We start from the raw sequence: 24,168 nt of genomic DNA on the forward strand, positions 1-24,168 counted from the left end.
CTTCTTGAACCACTGCAGTCCGTGTGGTGAAGGTTCTCCCACAGTGCTGTTAGGAAGGGAGTTCCAGGATTTTGACCCAGCGACGATGAAGGAACGGCCGATATATTTCCAAGTCGGGATGGTGTATGACTTGGAGGGGAACGTGCAGGTGGTGTTGTTCCCATGTGCCTGCTGCCCTTGTCTTTCTAGGTGGTAGAGGTCGTAGGTTTGGAAGGTGCTGTCGAAGAAGCCTTGGCGAGTTGCTGCAGTGCATCCTGTGGATGGTCCACACTGCAGCCACAGTGCGCCGGTGGTGAAGGGAGTGAATGTTTAGGGTGGTGGATGGGGTGCCAATCAAGCGGGCTGCTTTGTCCTGGATGGTGTCAAGCTGCACTCCTCCAGGCAAGGGGAGAGTATTCCATCACACTCCTGACTTGTGCCTTGCAGATGGTGGAAAGGCTTTGGGGAGTCAGGAGGTGAGTCACTTGCCACAGAATACCCAGCCTCTGACCTGCTCTTGTAGCCACAGTATGTGTGTGGCTGGTCCAGTTAAGTTTCTGTTCAATGGTGACCCCCAGGATGTTGATGGTGGGGGATTCGGCGATGGTAATGCCGTTGAATGTCAAGGGGAGGTGGTTAGATTCTCTCTTGTTGGAGATGGTCATTGGCTGGCACTTGTCTGGTGTGAATGTTACTTGCCACTTATGAGCCCAAGCCTGGATGTTGTCCAGGTCTTGCTGCATGCGGGCTCGGACTGCTTCATTATCTGAGGGGTTGCGAATGGAACTGAACACTGTGCAATCATCAGCGAACATCCCCATTTCTGACCTTATAATGGAGGGAAGGTTATTGATGAAGCAGCTGAAGATGGTTGGGCCGAGGACACTGCCCTGAGGAATTCCTGCAGCAATATCCTGGGGCTGAGATGATTGGCCTCCAACAACCACGACCATCTTCCCTTGTGCTGGGTATGACTCCAGCCACTGGAGAGTTTTCCCCGATTCCCATTGACTTCAATTTTACTAGGGCTCCTTGGTGCCACACTTGGTCAAATGCTGCCTTGATGTCAAGGGCAGTCACTCTCACCTCACCCCTGGAATTCAGCTCTTTTGTCCATATTTGGACCAAGGCTGTAATGAGGTCTGGAGCAGAGTGGTTCTGGCAGAATCCAAATTGAGCATCGGTGAGCAGGTTATTGGTAAGTGCCGCTTGATAGCACTGTCGATGACACCTTCCATCACTTTGCTGATGACTGAGAGTAGACTGATGGGGCAGTAATCGTCCGGATTGGATTTGTCCTGCTATTTCCTCTGGTTGGGGGGGGGGGGGGTGGGGGGAGTCCAGAACAAGGGGGCAGAACCTTAAAATTAGAGCCAGGCCGTTCATGGGTGATGTCAGGAAGCACTTCTTCACACAAAGGGGAGTGGAAATCTGGAACTCTCTCCCCCATAAAGCTGTTGAGGCTGGGGGTCAATTGAAAATTTCAAAAGATTGATAGATTTTTGTTGGGTAAGGGGATTTATTAAGGGTTATAGAACCAAGATGGAGTTAAGATACAGATCAGCCATGATCTAATTGAATGGCAGAACAGGCTCGAGGGGCTGAACGGCCTCCTCCTGTCCCTGTGTAACAGGAGGCACCAGTGAGCTCTCTGGCATCTGCTGCTGTATTGTCTAGTTTGTGCCTAATATTTATCTTTTGTAGATAAATTTAGTAGTTCTAGCCAACACAGCCTGGTTTAGAGGGAGATTTCTTACCATCTGATAAGACAGTAATGGGAACAGTGTAAACTGGAGTATACAATTTACCAACACCAGCTACATAATCTCCACAAGGCCCAGGAAGCAAAGCCCCAACATTTGAAGGAAAGTTTCAACAGCACAAATAATATGAAAAAAACCACAATCTAAATTAGTACAAGAAACTCAGAACTCCACAAAAATTAGTAAAACTTTATTTTTTTTTAGTATTTTTCCAACATTTCCAAAGAGAAAACAGGAAAAAGACTAGTAAATGTTCTGTACACAAGTCAGGCCAACCAAATGTTTGCCCTTTTTGAAACAGCTTTCATATCCCATTTTTTTACAGTGAAGTTACAAGAGTCACATTGGAAACAGACGGGCCAGAGAAATCTCCGTGCGCTCTCTCTCTCTCTCCCCACCCCACCCCGCCATCCCAAAATAGAAAATGACCCATCTCCTTCCCTGCTGCACGGATACAGCTGGGGGTGAGGGGAGGGGAGGGAGTGAGAGGTCGTCTGTTTCACATGTCAACCCCTTTATTTTAGTCACTGCCTGTACCCCCCACCCCTCCATCAGAGACCTGTCGAGTTACCTCTTGCTTCCTTCCAGACGGAGTGGATCCCTTGCACGGTGCTTTCCTTAAAGCACAATCACATCCACGTATAAATAAACCATTGTGCGGCCACAGTCAGAACCTCAATCAGCTGACACGATCCGGCGGCCTGGGTTACTGGGGAGACGCCCAGCGACGGCCACAAGTAAGCAATTATTCCCAAAGAACGAGAGAGATTCAGAATTCACACTTGTGCAGGCGCGAATGGGCAAAGGTTCCCAAAACCTTCATTAACCCATTACCGCACCCAGAATTCTAAGTGTCCAATAGCAAAAGAAAAAAAAAATATATATTCAAATTATACAGTTTGTTTTTTTTTCCTTTCCTTCCAAATCTTCTTGGATTTTTAAAAACTTTCCAGGATTCTGCAGCTCGCTCCTGTTTCGTCAACGTTGATATAAAACATGAAAACCGCACGAGCGAAAATCAAAGTCCAGTTCGAATACTGGAGAGCGTCTGTATTAAAAAGCGCAGACAGGCACCGTCTGCACACGTGGGACGATTCGAGGCGGCAGAGAGACAGTGGCTCGCTCTCTCCTCCCTCCCCTTTCTTCAGTTCTCCTCGTCGCTGTCCTCGGGGCTGATAGCCGGGCTGGTGAGGCTGTAGGTTGGGGAGGTGGGGCTGTAGCCTGGCGAGGTAGGGGAGTAGGTCGACCCCTTGGGGCTGGTGGGCGAGTAAGTGGGCGAGGTGGGTGAGTATTTCGGAGAGGTGGGCGAGTAGGTGGGGGAGGTGGGCGAGTACTTGGGGGAGGTGGGGGTGTAGACCGGGGAGGTTGGGGAGTAGGTCGGGCTGGTCGGGGAGTACTTGGGGGTGGTGGGAGAGTAGGTGGGCGAGGTGGGGGAGTATTTCGGAGAGGTGGGGGAGTACTTGGGGGAGGTGGGGGAGTATTTCGGAGAGGTGGGTGTGTATTCCGGCGAGCTGGGGCTGTAGGAAGGGCTGGTGGGCGAGTATTTGGGGCTGGTGGGCGAGTAGCTGGGACTGCTGGGGCTGTAACTGGGAGAACTGGGCGTGTAAGTTGGAGACTGCGGTGTGTAGCGCGGACTGGATGGGGAGTAGCTGGGCGAGGTAGGGGAGTAACTGGGAGAAGTAGGGGAGTAGCTGGGAGAGGTAGGGCTGTAATTCGGGGAGGTGGGAGTGTAGCTGGGGGAGGTCGGGGAATAGCTCGGAGAGGTGGGGGAGTAGCTGGGGGAGGTGGGGGTGTAGTTGGGCGAGGTCGGGGAGTAGCTTGGACTGGTTGGAGAGTAAGAGGGAGAGGTCGGGGAGTAGCTGGGAGAGGTCGGGCTGTAAGAGGGGCTGGTGGGCGAGTAGCTGGGGGAGGTCGGAGAGTAACTGGGACTCGTAGGGCTGTAGCTCGGAGAGGTCGGCGAGTAGCTGGGGCTGGTCGGGGAATAGGAGGGAGAGGTGGGAGAATAACTGGGGCTGGTGGGGCTGTAACTGGGAGAGGTCGGGCTGTAACTCGGGCTGGTAGGAGAGTAGCTGGGGCTGGTGGGGCTGTAGTTTGGACTGGTTGGAGAGTAGGACGGTGAGGTGGGACTGTAGGAGGGTGACGTCGGGGAGTAACTGGGACTCTGAGGCGTGTAACCACCAGGAGACCGCGGCTCATACGCGGGAGACGTGGGCGAATAGCTGGGAGACATGGCCCCGCCTGGGGAGAAAAGAGAGAGAAAACACAACAGAAGAGGTCAGTTTATTCCAGTGACCGAGACCTGCTGGTAAAACACTTCAAATCTGATAACAGGATTACTACCGATCCTTCAGTACTGACCTGGAGATGGAATGTAGGGGCTGGATGGACCTGGTGATCCAGGAGAGCCGGGAGTTGGAGACCAAGCGGGAGAATATCCGGGACTAAAGCCGCTGGCATCGGAGGCCGCACTCGGAGAGAAGCCGGCAGCCCCTGGGGTCATCCCACTACCTGCGGCACAAGATCAGGAGAAATCAATCTCTTCACATCGTAACTGCCACGTTAAATGTCACATTCCCGGGTGAGCGGCCCTCGATACCGTCTCCCTCGGACATTGGCGGCCGACTGTTTTACATTGTTACGATGAACGATTCCTGTACTCACCCACACTGGGAGACCAGGCTCCATATGCAGGAGTTGCTCCCTGGTTCCATGGAGTCATAGCTGGAGACATTCCTCCCATTGGGCTGGGCGCCGAGCCAAAGAACATTCCAGTAGCTGCAAATAACATTTAAACATTGTTCATAAAGTTATTCAGACATCCTGAGCTGGACCTGTGCTCGCTGACCTACACTGGCTCCCGGTCCGGGAACGCCTCCATTTTAAAATTCACATCCTTGTTTTCAAATCCCTCCATGGCCCTCGTCCCTCTCCCTATCTCTATCTCTATCTCTGTGACCTCCTCCAGCCCCTATGACCCTCCGAGATCTCTGCGCTCCTCCAATTCTGGCCTCTTGCGCATCCCCCGATTCCCATCGCTCCACCATTGGCGGCCGTGCCTTCAGCTGCCTGGGCCCTAAGCTCTGGAATTCCCTCCCTAAACCTCTCCGTCTCTTCCTTTAAAAAGGTGCTCAGAACACTGATCCCCCGCTGGACCAGTGGGACATTCCCACATCACCCCTCAGTCTTCATTCATGAAATCTGTCAGTTTTGTGCTATGGCCAAACTCATTTACAAGAGGGGCCCTTACAGCCTGAACAAAGCCAAACTTTTATTCCCATCGATCTGGGCTGAATTCAAACTCTGGTCCTGGAGGTGAAAGTCCCATTCCCAGTGAGTCTAATTCTAGTTCATTAAATCTAATTCACTGCACCAGCAATTTAACTGCCAGGAAATGGATGAATTTCCCCAAACAGCACGAGACTGATTGAAGTAACACTTATTTATCTATCGCCTATTGATGTTCGATTGTCATAGATTGCTGCTGGAAGGACTTTTGTTGAAAATTTGGTTTTAACAATGATGATGCAAGACAGAGAGACAGACACTGACTAACGGTACAATGTTAGCCTCCTTCAGACAGTGACTGACCCGCTGAAAGTTTCCACAGCTTCCCATTTCCAGCATTCTTTCTCTCCTTACTCTGAACAGATCCTTCCTCCTAGACCTTAGTTATCTGGTGTAAAAACTCACCCAGATTAACAGGGTCTTCAAATTCTTCCAGACAAAGTGTATTCAGTAACAACTAGTAACAAGACTGCAAGAGAATTCACCTTCAGTCTCTCTCTCGACAGTAACCTTTGGTTTATGTACCTTCTACACCTTTCTTCTCCCCATTCCGAATATCACAATAGCTCGCGTTCAATTGAACAGCTGAAATCTCGGCAGTGTACACCATCGTACCCTTCCAACGTACAAGCTGCTACTTAATGAGATCGTTGAGCTCAGTGAAACCCCTCTCTGCGATACCCCAGCTCTCCCATTATAACATCCAGCTGCAATATGAACATGACCAAGTTGATATCCTGGGATTATCTGACCTATACTGTTACATACCTGCCTTTAAAGGAATTCTCTCCCTCACCTGTCCCTCCACCCACTGACTGCCTTCTGCCCAACAGACACAATCCACGACGCCATTTATTGTACGAGAACATTCTACAGTTTATCGGAAAGACTGAACACTCACGTCCTCCGACTCCGATCCCACCAATGTTGGTCGGAATCTCCATGCCGTACTTGCACTTCTCGGCGTCGAGCAGCAGGTCGAAAGCACCAGTTCCCGCCGGTGCCAGCTGCCCCAGCATGATGTTCTCCGAGACCCCCTTCATCGGGTCCATTTCACCGTGAGCCGAAGCCTCCATCAAAACATCCACCTGGATCAGAGGAAGAGTCAGGCCACCGATATTCAGCGAGATACTGCTGTCCCGAGCAGCTGCACCGGTGTTAGTGGAGAGGTGTAACACCCAGAGTGGGACTGGGAGTGAGCTACGGTGTTAGTGGAGAGGTGAAACACCCAGAGTGGGACTGGGAGTGAGCTATGGTGTTAGTGGAGAGGTGTAACACCCAGAGTGGGACTGGGAGTGAGCTACGGTGTTAGTGGAGAGGTGAAACACCCAGAGTGGGACTGGGAGTGAGCTACGGTGTTAGTGGAGAGTGAAACACCCAGAGTGGGACTGGGAGTGAGCTACGGTGTTAGTGGAGAGTGAAACACCCAGAGTGGGACTGGGAGTGAGCTACGGTGTTAGTGGAGAGTGAAACACCCAGAGTGGGACTGGGAGTGAGCTACGGTGTTAGTCGAGAGGTGTAACACCCAGTGTGGGACTGGGAGTGAGCTACGGTGTTAGTGGAGAGGTGAAACACCCAGAGTGGGACTGGGAGTGAGCTATGGTGTTAGTGGAGAGTGAAACACCCAGAGTGGGACTGGGAGTGAGCTACGGTGTTAGTGGAGAGTGAAACACCCAGAGTGGGACTGGGAGTGAGCTCGAGCTATGGTGTTAGTGGAGAGTGAAACACCCAGAGTGGGACTGGGAGTGAGCTACGGTGTTAGTGGAGAGGTGAAACACCCAGTGTGGGACTGGGAGTGAGCTCGAGCTATGGTGTTAGTGGAGAGTGAAACACCCAGAGTGGGACTGGGAGTGAGCTACGGTGTTAGTCGAGAGGTGTAACACCCAGTGTGGGACTGGGAGTGAGCTATGGTGTTAGTGGAGAGTGAAACACCCAGAGTGGGACTGGGAGTGAGCTACGGTGTTAGTGGAGAGTGAAACACCCAGAGTGGGACTGGGAGTGAGCTCGAGCTATGGTGTTAGTGGAGAGTGAAACACCCAGAGTGGGACTGGGAGTGAGCTACGGTGTTAGTGGAGAGGTGAAACACCCAGTGTGGGACTGGGAGTGAGCTCGAGCTATGGTGTTAGTGGAGAGTGAAACACCCAGAGTGGGACTGGGAGTGAGCTACAGTGTTAGTGGAGAGGTGAAACACCCAGTGTGGGACTGGGAGTGAGCTACGGTGTTAGTGGAGAGGTGAAACACCCAGTGTGGGACTGGGAGTGAGCTACGGTGTTAGTGGAGAGGTGAAACACCCAGTGTGGGACTGGGAGTGAGCTCGAGCTATGGTGTTAGTGGAGAGTGAAACACCCAGAGTGGGACTGGGAGTGAGCTCGAGCTACGGTGTTAGTGGAGAGTGAAACACCCAGAGTGGGACTGGGAGTGAGCTACGGTGTTAGTGGAGAGGTGAAACACCCAGTGTGGGACTGGGAGTGAGCTACGGTGTTAGTGGAGAGTGAAACACCCAGAGTGGGACTGGGAGTGAGCTACGGTGTTAGTGGAGAGGTGTAACACCCAGTGTGGGACTGGGAGTGAGCTACGGTGTTAGTGGAGAGTGAAACACCCAGAGTGGGACTGGGAGTGAGCTACGGTGTTAGTGGAGAGTGAAACACCCAGAGTGGGACTGGGAGTGAGCTCGAGCTACGGTGTTAGTGGAGAGTGAAACACCCAGAGTGGGACTGGGAGTGAGCTACGGTGTTAGTGGAGAGGTGAAACACCCAGTGTGGGACTGGGAGTGAGCTACGGTGTTAGTGGAGAGTGAAACACCCAGAGTGGGACTGGGAGTGAGCTACGGTGTTAGTGGAGAGTGAAACACCCAGAGTGGGACTGGGAGTGAGCTCGAGCTACGGTGTTAGTGGAGAGGTGAAACACCCAGTGTGGGACTGGGAGTGAGCTACGGTGTTAGTGGAGAGTGAAACACCCAGTGTGGGACTGGGAGTGAGCTACGGTGTTAGTGGAGAGTGAAACACCCAGTGTGGGACTGGGAGTGAGCTACGGTGTTAGTGGAGAGTGAAACACCCAGTGTGGGACTGGGAGTGAGCTACGGTGTTAGTGGAGAGGTGAAACACCCAGAGTGGGACTGGGAGTGAGCTATGGTGTTAGTGGAGAGTGAAACACCCAGAGTGGGACTGGGAGTGAGCTACGGTGTTAGTGGAGAGGTGTAACACCCACTGTGGGACTGGGAGTGAGCTACGGTGTTAGTGGAGAGTGAAACACCCACTGTGGGACTGGGAGTGAGCTACGGTGTTAGTGGAGAGGTGTAACACCCAGTGTGGGACTGGGACCGAGACCGAGCTATGGCGTCAGTAGATAGTGAAACGGAGGCTTGAGCTACCGGCTCCAGAGGGTAAGTGCTTTTTAACAGCCAGGAGGAGCAGGAATGCTCCCAACCCCCACAACGGCCCCTCAAGGAAGCCTTCAGCCTTCCTTCTTGCTGATCGCGGCCTCTCTCCCCCTCCCACCCCGGATATGGAGCCTGCTGCCCTCCCGATTGCCGAGGTCCGTCCCCAAGGGTCCCCGGCTGCGGCCTCCTGTACTGGTTTTTCCGGCCAGCCTGTATCTGCCTGGCTTGCCGCATTTCCCCCACTAATATTGGGGCCGATGGCTTTGATCGAATGTGGCTCGATTCCTGCCGTAAGCTTTGAAGACGGCCCAATAGCCTCCCATAACACTTGGGCCGAGTTTGGCGTGAGACAGGTGTCTGAGGCAGCCGGGTTTTAAAACAGTTACGAGTGAAATTCTAAAGGAGGTGGGGGGGGGTGTGTTTCAACATAGAAACAGGAGCAGGCCATTCAGCCCCTCGAGCCTGTTCCGCCAGTCTTCCACTGGGAATACGGAGGGATCCCTCATGGAAATGGTGGGGAACCCCCAGGGAAATTCAGGCCCCATCTGTTTTATAATGCAGTTAAAAAAGGGGCTGGTCAGAAATACTTCCAATTTCTGTCCACACTTGGCACCGACCAGTATCGAACCTGGGATCCGCGGTTCCATTACAGGCTGTGGTCATTCGGGAGCAACTCGTTATACGAGTGAGATTTATTGTCAGACAACTCCAGCTTGGCCTGCCTCTGTGTGAAACACTTCCCATTCCCCCCCCGCACGGTTATTACCGTTTCCTCAAAGGAGCACTTCATGAGTGGACCGGTATCCTGCCGGTTTACACCGTGACGAGTGATGGCCATTAAATGACCCCTGCAGGTCATGGTGTCGCACAGCAGCGACAAGTGGCGGTAGTTGACGTAGGAACCGTCGAAGGAGATGACATGGTACAGCTCTCGCTCCAAGGCCTTTCGCACTGCTTCAATACCGAGCACCTGGAACAGAGGCAGGAAGGCTCGGGTCAAGAGGGTCGAGCAAACAAACAACCAGGGCACAATCTTCAGTCCCCAACTCCAAACCCTACAGGAGGGCTTCTCAAGAACTTACCGCATGCAAATACTGTCGCAATCTACAAACTCACAGGCATTGAAAGCTAACAATTTCCATTTATATAGCGCCTTTAACATACTAAAACGTCCAAGGCGCTTCACAGGAGCGTAATCAGATAAAATTTGACAGCGAGTCACATGAGATATTAGGACAGGTGCTCGTTCAAAAAGGTAGGTTTTCAGGAGCGTCTTAAAAGGAAGAGGGAGAGGTTTAGGGAGGGAATTCCAGAGCTTAGGGCCCAGGCAGCTGAAGGCACGGCCGCCAATGGTGGAGTCAAGCAAACTGGGGATACACAAGAGGCCAGAATTGGAGGGACGCAGAGATCTCAGAGGTTGTCGGTCTGGAGGAGGTTACAGAGATAGGGAGGGGGGGGGCGAGGGCCATGGAGGGATTTGAAAACAAGGATGAGAATTTTAAAATCGAGGCGTTGCCGGACCGGAAGCCGATGTCGGTCAGCGAGCACAGAGGGTGATGGGTGAACGATGCGAGTTAGGATACGGGCAGCAGAGTTTGGGATGGGTTCAATTTACAGAGGGTGGAAGATGGAAGATGGGAGGCCGGCCAGGACAGCAGGAGACAAAAGACTCAACCAAAAGGTGCCAAGGCACGGTCAGCACCCAGAGGCACCAAACACTTCACGACAGAACTAACTTGTAGTTTAGGACAGACTCTTTGGGCAGAAGCAGAGCATTGGATGCCGAGTGCCAGATCACTGGTGCTCAAGAGATTTTAAAAATGTGTATGGGGCCGGTGGGGGGTCGTCCTTGTTAACAGCTCAAAAAGGAAAAGACACCATTCTGAGCTACATGGACCAACAAGGTACAAGATTGGATCCCATCTGTGCCCAGTTAGCCAATCGCAATAGCAAGAGTGGCTGCAATTGGTTGCAGCATCTCTTATGAAGAAAGAGGGAAGGAAAGAGAAGTCCCATTTCCCCACTCCTGATCACTATCCAAAAGGCCCGGCTTTAAGCTGCACCAACGGCAGGTTAGAACAGGGCCGTGCTTGGGCCTGATGACCGTCACAGTCGAATAGCCTGCCAGCAATCATGGTCAAAAGCTGGAGATGACTGCCACCTCAAACCACGCACAAGACATCCGGGCAGGGATTACGGGGAAAATTCTGCCTCTTTTCTGGATCGGGGAAAGATGTCAGGCATTGGCCTTCAGTACTTTTCCTGCAGAGAGGGGGAAGCTACGTCTGAGCAGTCCCGAGACCACTCGACAGGGGACATGTCACCACTCGCTTACTGTACGGGTCAAGGCTGGGTGGACCGAAGATGGGGTTAAGCATACAAGAAAAACAAAACACACAAAGTAGGAGCGGAGTGGTACGAGGGTTTTACAAAGCACGTCAGAGGGGGCAAATGCTGGATACACAGCAGGTCCGCCAGCATCTGGAAAGGGGAAAAGAGGTAGAAGGTAACTTTCTGGGTGTAAGACGAACTGTTCTGATCAGGGCCCCTCTACCCGAAAAGTGTCAATCTCCCGTTTCTCTCTCTGTATTTAATGATCTTTAATTCACCCCTGGGACCAGGGTTCACATCCATATATACAAGGAAAAATTTGCAGGGCTATGGGGGAAGAGCAGGGGGGAGTGGGATTAATTGGATAGCTCTTTCAAAGAGCCGGCACATGCACGATGGGCTGAACGGCCTCCTTCTGTGCTGTATCATTCTATGAAATCTGATGGACGGGGACAAATCTGAAGCAGCATCAGGTACTTGGTACTCTAAATGGTAACCCCCACCCCCCCAGAGACAGATGGTCAGTGACGACTGAGAGTTAAAACGGCCCTGATAGTTACCGTGAAGATCTCCACGATGTCGTTGGAGGTGGTGCGGACGGGGTCCACGTCCTTCTCGCTCAGTACCCGCATCAGGCTGACCCCATCGGTCTCCAGAATCCACTCCTGGAGGGCTTTGAACTCCCCGTCCTCTGTGATGATTATCTTCTTCTTGTTGTCTGTCTGGGGGAGGTGCATGTACACCTAGAGGGGAGCGGGCAGCAGGAACATGTTACATAAAAAGCAACAACCCAAACAGTACAATGCAGCGGCAAGTTACACACAGCAGCCGCTCGTTCCAATACTCAACAATAAGAACAAACAAACTTGCATTTCTACAGCGTCTTTCACCATCTCAGGACGTCCCAAAGCGCTTTACAGCCGATAAACTACGTTTGAAGTGTAGTCACCGTTGTAACGTAGGAAACGCAGCAGCCAATTTGCACACAGCAAGATCCCACAAACAGCAATGTGATAACGACCAGATCATCTGTTTTTTTTTTAGTGATGTTGGTTGAGGGATAAATATTGGCCCCAGGACACCGGGGAGAACTCCCCGGCTCTTCTTCGAAATAGTGGCCGTGGGATCTTTTACGTCCACCCGAGAGGGCAGACGGGTCCTCGGTTTAACGTCTCATCCGAAAGACGGCACATTCGACAGTGCAGCGCTCCCTCAATACTGGCAACTGGGAGGGTCGGCCTAGATTATGGGGCTCAAGTCTCTGGAGTGGGGGCTCGAACCCACAACGTGTAAGAGTGCTACCCACTGAGCCACGGCTGACATGTGAACAAGAGAGCAAGACACAGGTCTAGGGACACGAATGGAAGGTTTAGGACTCGGGTCAGGAGCATTTATACAGGGGGCGGGCAACAGCTGGAGCTCCTGGTCAGGAAGGGGAGGATGTTGGACTGAAGAAATCTAACTCGATGCTGCAGTGGGGGACAGGGCAGGGTTGATATCCTGGAAGGAGGACATCAAGTGGACTGAAGGACATCCTTCATCCAAACTTTTATAATTTTCCCAATTTTGGCCCTCTTCTCTCCATCCCCCACCTTCGTTCACTCCCCCACCCCTCGTTTGTGTGTATTTCTCTATTTTTTTAAAATTACATTTCATGTCATTTTGCTTCATAATTTAGAGTCAACAATTGGAGGGAGAATCCCCACCTCTCTTTTCACCATCCACAGAATTTTTAAAATCGACTAATTCAGGCTCCCACAGCAACAGGATCTTTGATCCATTTTCAGCCCATTCCGGCAATCTCCCCAAAGACAATTGTAAACAATTTTACAACACCAAGTTATAGTCCAGCAATTTTATTTTAAATTCACAAGCTTTCGGAGGCTTCCTCCTTCGTCAGGTGAAAGATGTGAAAAACAGCTCACCTTACTGATTTGTTCGATTCCTTGCAATGTCATGTCTGTGAGCATGTTTGACTCGATACACCGAAGGAATACGTCATCGTCCATCTTGTCCACTACCTCCTCCTCTTGCTGCAACAGTGATGAAGGTTAGAACGAGTGAGTCCATTACAGGTCCACAACGGCCAAAATCTGTCACTGAATTTCATGCTCATCAAGTTAGAAAAGGCAATGTTTTCCCATTTCAGTCATCCAGTGGCACTGTTGAGTACTCCCAGCTTAGATACAGAGTAAAGCTCCCCTCCACACTGTCCCATCAAACACTCCCAGGGCAGGTACAGCACGGGTTAGATACAGAGTAAAGCTCCCTCTACACTGTCCCATCAAACTCTCCCAAGGCAGGTACAGGGTTAGATACAGAGTAAAGCTCCCTCTACACTGTCCCATCAAACACTCCCAAGGCAGGTACAGGGTTAGATACAGAGTAAAGCTCCCTCTACACTGTCCCATCAAACACTCCCAAGGCAGGTACAGGGTTAGATACAGAGTAAAGCTCCCTCTACACTGTCCCATCAAACACTCCCAGGGCAGGTACAGCACGGGTTAGATACAGAGTAAAGCTCCCTCTACACTGTCCCATCAAACTCTCCCAAGGCAGGTACAGGGTTAGATACAGAGTAAAGCTCCCTCTACACTGTCCCATCAAACACTCCCAGGGCGGGTACAGGGTTAGATACAGAGTAAAGCTCCCTCTACACTGTCCCATCAAACACTCCCAAGGCAGGTACAGGGTTAGATACAGAGTAAAGCTCCCTCTACACTGTCCCATCAAACACTCCCAAGGCAGGTACAGGGTTAGATACAGAGTAAAGCTCCCTCTACACTGTCCCATCAAACTTTCCCAGGGCAAGTACAGGGTTAGATACAGAGTAAAGCTCCCTCTACACTAAAGAACTCCCATCAAACACTAAAGATCTACGTTCCCTACTGTGCACTGCAGTCACCACCTTCCCCTAGAGCTACCTCACAATACTGGTGCACTGTTCTGACGGACTGGTTTTTTAAACAGGGTGTCACACACCAGGTCTCCCACCCCCTCTCACCTCGTGGAATTTATTCTCATCACTGTTCATGATTCGGATTCTCAGGACCAGTTTCTCCGCATTGTCATCATTAAATATGCAGTTCAAGTCATCGCCAAAACCTGTCGGATACAAAACACCGCTGTACGTTACACAGTGCAGTGCCAGGCATCTGGAGACTAAAAAAGTCACATCTACAAGTTTCTTTTAAAAAAAATCATTTTATGTTGTCCTTCTCTCCACTGCTCCCCAAGGAAATCACAAACAACAACCACCTACATTTATATAGCGCCTTTAACGTAGTAAAACGTTCTAAGGCGCTTCACAGGAGTGTAATCAGACAAAATTTGACACCGAGCTACATAAGGAGATATTACGACAGGTGACCAAAAGCTTGGTCAAAGAGGTAGGTTTTAAAGGAGCATCTTAAAAGGAGGAGAGAGAGGTGGAGAGGTTTAGGGAGGGAATTCCACAGCTTAGGGCCGAGGCAGCTGAAGGCACGGCCGCCAATGGTGGACGATGAAAATCGGGGATGCGCAAGAGGCCGGAATTGGAGGAGCGCAGAGATCTCAGAGGTTGTAGGGCTGGAGGAGGTTACAGAGACAGGGAGGGGTGAGGCCATGGAGGGATTTGAAAACAAGGATGAGAATTTTAAAATGGAGGCGTTGCTGGACCGGGAGCCAATGTTGGTCAGCGAGCAAACACACGCGAAGAGGATTCAACCCAAACCGGGTGAGGTGATCTCAGCCAGAGTGACAAGCGAGTGTCTCCACACGCTCCTGAGCTGGGAAGGGGGTGCGGAGAGAGAAATGTCAGCATCGAGCGGCACCTGTTGGACAGTGCACCTGGACAGGAGTGATCTGAGCAGTAACACTCACCCTGATAGAGCAGCAGGTCAACACTGACCAACTGGACTATCGGAGAATGGCCTCTTTAGCAAAGGGCTGATGGGTGGGCAGTCAGTGCCCGAGGAATTATACCCCTGGAACAGCGAGGAACCCACATCTCCTAGTGTCAATTCTATGACTTGAAAAACACAGTGCGGGGTGGGGGGAAAAGAGGGAGAGGGAGAGTAACACGCGGGTTTCTCACCAGCGTTGATTTTCTCGGCGATCTGCTCCATGGTCAGTTTCCGGTCGGTCATGTGCTTGCGGTCCAGCTCGATACGCAGCAGCCAAGGCGAAATCCGGGTCACGTCGAAGTCCGGCATTTCATAGTAGACGTTCACCCATTCCTGGTCCTCAGACACCACCGTGTTCTGGGGGTCAGGATCATAGTAAATGGCGGTGTTGGCCGTGACCTTTCTCAGTGTGGTGTGTTCCAGTCGACAAAGGATGTCCTGTAAGAAGGGGAACGTGGATCATTACACAGCGATTCCCCTGATGGTGATACCTCACACTGGGATATAGTTCCCCTTGACCCCCACTGGTAACTCAACTAAGTGGGCACTCCTCACGTGGCAGTCTAGACAGTGAGGAGCAGCTGCCTGTCCAATCAGACCGTCCGGGTTCCCACGTGTAACCGGAACTCTAGCCGAGACCCAACCTTCAGGTGATGGGAGAAAATATAAAATTCACAGGCACCAAGAAAAGGAGACACAGACTTCAGACTTGCAATTACACAGGGCCTTTCACAACCTCAGGACGTCCCAAAGCGCTTTACAGCCAATGAAGTACTTTTTCCAAGTGTAGTCACTGTTGCAATGTAGGAAACGGGACAGCCAATTTGCGCACAGCAAGATCCCACATACAGCAAGGTAGGTCTCCCCCACCCCCGTCCTCTATCACATACCTTGGCACGTTCGGCGTCCCTCGCAGACTGGCCCAGCAGGAAGACAGTTAGTGAAGGAGTCTTCGGCTTCTTCGAGATGTTGATCAGTTCCTTCAGACGCGGCACACCCAGGGTGACGTTCTTGGCTGACACGCCAGCGTAGTGAAAGGTGTTCAGGGTCATCTGTGTGGCAGGCTCTCCCAGTGACTGGGCAGCTAAGGCACCCACCATCTCACCAGGATGGGCCTTGGGGCGGGGGGAAGATAAAGTTAGCCAAGTTTAAAGCACAAACTTCTACAGTTTTGAGATTATCTCAACCGTACACACAGTTCCTTTCTTCCCTGCTACCCCCCACCCCGGAACAGCTACTGAGCAATAGTCCACCCTCCCCAAACAGAATCACCCAGCTTGCAGACTAATGGCCCACAATCACCCCCCTCCCCACCAAAATGCCCCACCGCTGGATGGCTTCATGGAGGCTGGTTACCGATATATCACCCACGTGGCCATTATTCATCTGTGAGCTTTTAACAACAATCAGCAAGCTATTAGACCGCAGGGTGCATCACAAGTCAGGCTGACTCCAGTTCTCGCTCAGCATCAGGTGTACTTCAAGCAGGGGTCACTGTGTGCGATCGGCTATCGCGTTGGAGTGCAAATTAGAAACAGCAGGGTCCCAAACCCCCCCCCAATAGAACGACCCCTTCACCTTAGTGTCACGCAGCTCAAAAAGTCCAATCCAGACAACCCGGCTTTAGAATATAAGGGGGTGGGAGTTGTACAGTTTATATAAAGCACTGGTCAGACCCCATCTGTAGAGACTGTGTTCAGTTCTGGGCACCGCACCTCAGGAAGGATAGATTGGCCTTGGAGGGGGTGCAGCGCAGATTCACCAGAATGATACCGGGGCTAAAAGGGTTAAATTACGAGGACAGGTTGCACAGACTGGGCTTGTATTCCCTCGAGTGTAGAAGATTAAGGGGTGATCTAATCGAGGTGTTTAAGATGATTAAAGGATTTGATCGGGTCGAGAGAGAGAAACTATTTCCTCTGGTGGGGGGAGTCCAGAACAAGGGGGCAGAACCTTAAAATTAGAGCCAGGCCGTTCAGGGGTGATGTCAGGAAGCACTTCTTCACACAAAGGGGAGTGGGAATCTGGAACTCTCTCCCCCAAAAAGCTGTTGAGGCTGGGGGTCAATTGGAAATTTCAAAACTGAGATTGATGGATTTTTGTTGGGTGAGGGGATTAAGGGTTACAGAACCAAGGGGGGTAAATGGAGTTAAGATACAGATCAGCCGTGATCTAATTGAATGGTGAAACATGCTCGGGGCGGGAGGGGGGGGGAGGGGTGCTGAATGGCCTCCTCCTGTTCCTAGAAGTACGAATGAGGCCTGTGACAGTCTGAAAATTTCACCCCACACCATTACACTGAAATCGGAAGGGGTGGGGGAGGAGGAGGAGGAGGAGGGGAACACAGGGAAGAGGAAGGAGAAGGTTACGGGGGAAATCTAATTGCTTACAATGGATTGATTAAACTTGGCTTCGATCTCCCCCAGGAGCCACTCGAAGGCCTCGCCACTTAGCCGGAACTCCTCGGTCATGCGCCGGCTGCACAGGGTGGACCGCAGGTGGATGTTGAAGAGCAGCGTGGCGTTCTCCTGCGCCTGCCGACTCAGGGGGTCTTCACCGTTCACAATGATCAGTTTCTTACTCAGTTCCTTCACACCTGGAACGACAAGGTGTGTGGGGGGGGGGGGTTCAGAATGAATCAGAATTGTACAGTACGGAAGGAGGCCATTCGGCCCATCGTGCCCGTGCCGGCTCTTTGAAAGAGCTATCCAATTAGTCCCACTCCCCTGCCCTTTCCCCATAGCCCTGCAAATTTTTCAAGTATTTATCCAATTCCCTTTTGAAAGTTATTATTGAATCTGCTTCCACCGCCCTTTCAGGCAGCGCATTCCAGATCAGAACAACTCGCTGCGTAAAAAAAATTCTCATCTCCTCTCTGGTTCTTTTGCCAATTACCTTAAATCTGTGTCCTCTGGTTACCGACCCTCCTGCCACTGGAAACAGTTTCCTCCTTTCTACGCTATCTAAACCCCATATGATTTTAAACACCTCTATTAAATCTCCCCTTAACTTTCTCTGCTCTGAACAATCCCAGCTTCTCCACATAACTGAAGTCCCTCATCCCTGGTACCATTCTAGTAATACAATGAAACAATAAAGGAATGAAATATCTTCCTGGCAACAGGGAAAAATCCATTAAATCAAGCTCCGACTCCTCTTTGATGAACCTCAACAACTCACCGTATCCCTCAGAACGACCTAACAGAAGTCTACAAGATTACGGAGGGTCATGATATGACAAATAGTAATTGATTGTTTTCACTGGTTAGCGAGACAGTAACAAGGACACACAACTATATCAGAATACCTAAAATTTAAAATTCTTATCCTTGTGTTCAAACCCCCTCCCTATCTCTGTAACCTCCTCCAGCCCCTACAACCCTCCGAGATCTCTGCGCTCCTCCAATTCTGGCCTCTTGCGCATCCCCCCGATTTCCATCGCTCCACCATTGGCGGCCGTGCCTTCAGCTGCCTAGGCTCTAAGCTCTGGAATTCCCTCCCTAAACCTCTCTGCCTCTCTCTCCTCCTTTTAAGACGCTCCTTAAAACCTCTCTCTTCGACCAAGCTTTTGGTCACCTGTCCTAATATCTCCTTATGTGGCTCAGTGTCAAATTTTGTTTGATAATCGCTCCTGTGAAGCCCCTCGGGACATTTTACTGCGTTAAAGGCGCGATATAAATGCAAGTTATTGTTCAGTGCGTTTACAGAGGGTGGTCAGAATGTGGAATCCTCTCCCACCAGTTGAATCAATGTCCGTAAAACACTTTTAAACAAGAATTAGATGGCCGTTTGAAAATAAAAAAAAATACTGAAGGATGTAAGGGAACACGAGTGAGTGGGGAACACACAGAGAGCACCATCACCAGCAGAACCGATGGGGCTGAACGGCCCATTTCTGTGCTGCAATAACCTAACGTACTGCCAGGTCTTTTAACATGATCCCGAGCCCCCCCCCCCCCGACAGTAGAGCTGAGTTTAGTAACTAACCTTCAATCACACGGATGGGGTGGAGGTCAGTCACTGTTCTCGTGTTGATGTGGAAGATTTTCTGCGCATTCCAAATCATACGGAGCAAGTTACAAGGCAACACCACCTACAGACAAGGAGAGAGTTTAAACAAACAGGCATCCAGTCCGCACCTGAACTTTCACAGGCCAAGCCCTGGCACACAGCTTGCACCGATAACCAGTTTCTGGCTTCGCGGTGACACGTTCTTGCATAACTGCGGTTTGAAGAGAGAAAGCTGAGATTTGTGTAGCATCTCAGGTCTGTGAAAGGTCGCCCAAGTATCTCACATTTCATCATGAAGTGCAGCGAGTGTTATTAAGTTGGTAAACACAGTACCAATGTCCCACAAACTACAGCGGAATGAACGATCAGTTAACTTTCTTCTTATGGTGTTACTGGTTGAGGGAGGGGTGTTGGCCAGGACACTCGGACCTCGGAATTCGGCGTGTGTGTGTGTGTGTGAAGCAATCCTGCTCCTCATTCAGGTAAGTACATTTTAAAAGATTTACCTTGTTGGTTGCAGCCTAACAGCTGGTCCCTTTAAGGACCTCTGGTCAGGCCGCATGGCGACCTGGTTTTACGGAGTGCAGCCGTCTCGGGTCAAACCAATCTTGCAGTGGGGGCCTCAGACAGGCGTTCGGGCCCCCTTATTTGCACATACAAAGGGACTTACACCTGTTTCAGGCACGGGCACTGCACACCCATTTCTTGGCCCTTATCAATATGAATTCCAGGAAGCAGTGACACACAAACTGGGTTCACTCCTGCTCACACTTCATATACTATAGAGTCTCTGCTACTGGAATTGGATCAAAGAGAGCTTGTTTATATAGGAATCTTAAGGAGCCAGTTCCTGCCCAGTTGGGTGTAGGTGAGGGAGAGGGTCTGAATGGAGGGAGGGAGGGTGGGTTTGGGGAGATTAGTTGGGTGGAGGGAGGGAGGGTGGGTTTGGGGATATTAGCTGGGTGGAGGGATATTTAGGGGGATTAATATCACCAGGTGGCAGAACAGCGCATAAGAAGATTAGCACACTATAGCACCGTCACTAAACAGCAGCTTCAGAAGCAGAGATCTGAGGCAGTTGCTGTTCTGACCTACCTTACTGTCTCCGGTGGGGAACACGGCCCTGAGAACCTCCCTGTCATCCCTCATCTTCTCAAACTCCACCTCCAGCTCGTTCTGAATGGCAGCATTGCTGAGGATTTCCTTCACGATGTCTTCCTGCAGTGTCCGCCGTAAGCTCCGCTCATTGGTGTACTCCAGTTTGAACCTGTTGGAAACCAGAAGGGTCACAAGTGGTCAGTGGCTTGCCTGGTGCATTCCACTGTTCGACAGTGAGTTTATTTGGATTAACTCTGTTATGATGTGGAGATTAATCGCTGACTAACTCTGTTAGTCAGCGATTAATCGCCCGTCGTCCTGTTGGCTATCTCCCAAAATCCACCCACCCAACTAATCTTCCAAATCCACCCTCACTCACTCTCTCCACCCAACTAAAAACTTACTAACGTCCCACTTCTGTTAATAAATCTTTTGTACGGCGAGTTAACTGCCTTCTTTTGGAGAGTCGCCGTTGTCTTTGGGATCCTGGGGTGGGGCAGGTGGACACTGAGAGCGAGGCAATATTTCCAGGCAATCTCCAACCAAAAAGGTTTGAAAGGCGTCGGCCGAGAAACGTAAGCTCCGATTTGCTCCCACTTCTCAGAGGGCAGGGGAGGTCGAGGGAAACTAAACGTTTTATTACCGTAAAAGAAAAATATCAACGCTCTAGACATTTAATACACAAGCCTGCATTCAGTGTTCACTACGGAACACGATGGAAATTAGAAACAGGAGCATAAAATGCTGGATGGAAACGTACAGCAGGTCGGTCAGCATCTGAAAGAGAGCGACTGACATTTCAGAACTGGGCTCTTCCACCACAAGTGCAGAAAACTCAAACTCAGCAGATGAACTGCTGATTTATTCATTGTGGGATCTTGCTATGTGTCAGGTTTCCTGTTATAACAAGTGACTGCACTTGAAAGATAATTCACTGGTTGTAAAATGCTTGAGGATGTAACCAGGAGCTATGCAAAGGCAAGTCATTCATTCGTTTATCGTTCTGCCCCATTCGTTGTGTTCTCAGCACTTAGTCATTAAGACGCATCTTCTCCCAAGGCAAGATGGTCAACCCTCCCCCCTCAAATTAAACACTTACTTCTTCTCAAAGGTCTTGTGGGATGGCTTCACCGAGGCCAGATTCTGGAACTCCACGCTCTCTCCCGCCAGCCCGTCCTCTCCGTAACGGAGCTGGATCACTTGGTTGATGGAGTTTCGAACAGTCGCATCATATTTCACCATCACAGACTCCATAGACTTTATCAAACGCCTCTGAATATAACCTGGGGCGAGGGCAAAAAGAGAACCCTCGATCATCGTGATTATTTCAGCCCAACACCAACATCTATCCCCGTGACCCCGCCATCCCGCACGGACAAGCTGCACAAACATTAAAAGAAAGAGACTTGCATTTCTACAGCGCCTTTCACCACCTCAGGACGTCCCAAAGCGCTTTACAACCAATGAAGTACTTTTTGAAGTGTAGTCACTGTTGTAATGTAGGAAACATGGCAGCCATTTTGTGCACAGCAAGATCCCACAAATAGCAATGTGATAATGACCAGATCATCTGTTTTTTTCCCCCAGTGATGTTGGTTGAGGGATAAATATTGGCCCCAGGACACTGGGGAGAACTCCCCCCGGCTCTCCTTTGAATAGTGGCCGTGGGATCTTTTACTTCCACCTGAGAGGGCAGACGGGGCCTCGGTTTAACGTCTCATCTGAAAGACAGCACCTCTGACAGTGCAGCGCTCCCTCAGTACTGCACTGGGAGTGTTGGCCTGGATTTTGTGCTCAAGTCTCTAGAATGGGGCCAATATTTATCCCTCAACTAACATCAGAGAGAGATCATCAGGTCATTTTTCTCATTGCTGTTTGTGGGATCTTGCTGTGTGCAAATTGGCTGCCGCGTTTCCTACATTACAACAGTGACTACACTTCAAAAAGCACCTCATCGGCTGTAAAGCGCTTTGGGACGTCCTGAGGTGGCGAAAGGCGTTTTATAAATGCACGTTCTTCCTTTCTTTCCGGGATCACCTTGTAGTAGCCAGTGAAAGAGGACGCTTAAGTCCACCTCATCTGTTCTGTGAACGATGTTATAGAGCCTGGGGAATTTTACACTCCCTCTCCTCCCAAAGGCACCGCTGGAGCATCGCCTCGCGGGCACCCATTACCCTCGGGCACCCGTTACCCTCCAGCATCTCACCCGTGAGACAATTACTCACGGGCGAGCCCAGATGGGGGAAAAGTGTTGACCAGCTATTTGGCTACAGGGGCACCACAGCCAGCTCTAATCCTTGTCCACGTGCATTTCGTAGCAGGCGCAGGCCCGACGTTGACGAGGAGCAGGGACCCTGGATAAACGTGCTCCTATCCCCACCGCACCCCGGCAGAGAGGACGGAGTTATCATCTGATGAATTACCAGTTTCGGCAGTCTTCACAGCGGTATCAATCAGACCCTCTCTGCCTCCCATGGCATGGAAGAAGAACTCGGTGGGGGTCAGGCCAGCGAGGTACGAGTTCTCCACGAAACCCCTGCTCTCGGGACCGTAATCGTCCTTGATGAAGTGAGGCAGCGTGCGGTGCTTGAAGCCAAAAGGAATCCGTTTTCCCTCCACGTTCTGCTGCCCCACCACAGCAATAACCTGGGCAGAGAAAGGAGACCCGTTAGTCTCGGACAGTGCTTTACTCTGTATCTAATCCGTGCTGTACCTGCCCTGGGAGTGTTTGATGGGACAGTGTAGAGGGAGCTTTACTCTGTATCTAATCCGTGCTGTACCTGCCCTGGGAGTGTTTGATGGGACAGTGTAGAGGGAGCTTTACTCTGTATCTAATCCGTGCTGTACCTGCCCTGGGAGTGTTTGATGGGACAGTGTAGAGGGAGCTTTACTCTGTATCTAATCCGTGCTGTACCTGCCCTGGGAGTGTTTGATGGGACAGTGTAGAGGGAGCTTTACTCTGTATCTAACCCGTGCTGTACTTGCCCTGGGAGTGTTTGATGGGACAGTGTAGAGGGAGCTTTACTCTGTATCTAACCCGTGCTGTACCTGCCCTGGGAGTGTTTGATGGGACAGTGTAGAGGGAGCTTTACTCTGTATCTAATCCGTGCTTTACCTGCCCTGGGAGTGTTTGATGGGACAGTGTAGAGGGAGCTTTACTCTGTATCTAACCCATGCTGTACCTGCCCTGGGAGTGTTTGATGGGACAGTGTAGAGGGAGCTTTACTCTGTATCTAACCCGTGCTGTACCTGCCCTGGGAGTGTTTGATGGGACAGTGTAGAGGGAGCTTTACTCTGTATCTAACCCATGCTGTACCTGCACTGGGAGTGTTTGATGGGACAGTGGTAGGGACGGGACGGGGTGGAGGGGAATGAGGGATGAGGAGAAAGACCACCTTGCTGCTGATTCCCAGCTGGATTAAAGCGCACCTGTGAAATGTTAATCTTTGATCCTTTGGAGCCAGCGACCACCATGGATTTGAAGTTGTTGTACTCGGACAGGGATTTCTGGGCGGACGAGCCGGTCTTGTCACGGGCATCGTTCAGGATTCGGTTGACCTGGTTCTCGAAGGTCTGACGCAGGGTGTTACCGGGCGTGGGCTCCAGCTCGTTGTTGTGAGCTTTCTCGATAACCTGCAACGGTTAGGAGATGGTTAACGAACAGGCAACGGAAAGATCCCCAGTGTCAACGAAGGAACGTTCCCGTTCAAAAAATAAAAGGCAAACTCACCTCTATCACATCCTGTTTGGCCTTTTTGATGGTGTTCTGGATGTCCTGGTAGGTTTTGGCATCAGCAATGGAGTCACCAATACCAATCGTGTGACCTGTCACGAAGCAAAATATAAAATCCATGGTTTAAAAATACAAGGCGGTTGTAAAACTTGCCATTGTGAAGATTTTTGCAGGTTTAAAATGTGCTCCCAAAAATAGACAGTCCCCACTGATTTATTTTGTAAAATTCAGCAGCTCCACCAAGAGTGGTCAACAGAAAAGAAATCTCACACAAAGGGGGATAATCGAAGAGAATCCCACCGCTGTGCCTTGGAACTGTGTGTCTGTACGTGCGTGCATTGTGACACGAGTCAACAGACCAGAGGACAGTATAGAAACAAGAGGAGGCCATTCAGCCCCTCGAGCCTGTTCCGCTATTCAATTAGATCGCGGCTGATCTGTATCTTAAATCCCATTTACCCGCCGTGGTTCCATAATCCCCTTGCCTAACAAAAAGCTCTCGAACTAATGTGCTGGGAAGCCCCCAACTCGGTTCCAGACCTCATTACAGCCGCGGTCCGAACACGGTCAAAAGAGCTGAATTCCAGAGGTGAGGTGAGCGGGGGGACTCCCGTTATCCAGGGAAATTCTTGCACTTAAAATAGAGGTTCCACTGCACGGTTTCCATTATAAAATGTCTGCTAGCAAATAAGGGCAATATTTTCA

General features: G+C 50.9%; 1 protein-coding gene across 1 annotated transcript in view; it reads right to left on the bottom strand.

Annotated features, from left to right (window-relative positions):
- Window positions 1-1,911: 1,911 nt before the first annotated feature.
- polr2a (RNA polymerase II subunit A) overlaps window positions 1,912-24,168 on the bottom strand; it is a 49,732-nt gene continuing 27,475 nt past the window's right edge. Inside the window, exons 13-29 of the mRNA XM_067972284.1 lie at window positions 23,461-23,555; window positions 23,160-23,363; window positions 22,154-22,376; window positions 20,830-21,013; window positions 19,728-19,899; window positions 18,609-18,714; window positions 17,012-17,217; window positions 15,512-15,736; window positions 14,813-15,059; window positions 13,742-13,842; window positions 12,663-12,770; window positions 11,298-11,480; window positions 9,173-9,376; window positions 5,929-6,115; window positions 4,404-4,517; window positions 4,101-4,250; window positions 1,912-3,980 (exon numbers count right to left, since the gene is read on the bottom strand). Coding sequence (XP_067828385.1) covers window positions 2,887-3,980; window positions 4,101-4,250; window positions 4,404-4,517; window positions 5,929-6,115; window positions 9,173-9,376; window positions 11,298-11,480; window positions 12,663-12,770; window positions 13,742-13,842; window positions 14,813-15,059; window positions 15,512-15,736; window positions 17,012-17,217; window positions 18,609-18,714; window positions 19,728-19,899; window positions 20,830-21,013; window positions 22,154-22,376; window positions 23,160-23,363; window positions 23,461-23,555 — 3,803 coding nt within the window. The 3' untranslated portion in view covers window positions 1,912-2,886. The remainder of the gene's footprint in view (window positions 3,981-4,100; window positions 4,251-4,403; window positions 4,518-5,928; window positions 6,116-9,172; window positions 9,377-11,297; window positions 11,481-12,662; window positions 12,771-13,741; window positions 13,843-14,812; window positions 15,060-15,511; window positions 15,737-17,011; window positions 17,218-18,608; window positions 18,715-19,727; window positions 19,900-20,829; window positions 21,014-22,153; window positions 22,377-23,159; window positions 23,364-23,460; window positions 23,556-24,168) is intronic.

Source organism: Heptranchias perlo, chromosome 35 (assembly GCF_035084215.1).
Source record: "Heptranchias perlo isolate sHepPer1 chromosome 35, sHepPer1.hap1, whole genome shotgun sequence".
NCBI classification, from domain to species: Eukaryota; Metazoa; Chordata; class Chondrichthyes; order Hexanchiformes; family Hexanchidae; genus Heptranchias; species Heptranchias perlo.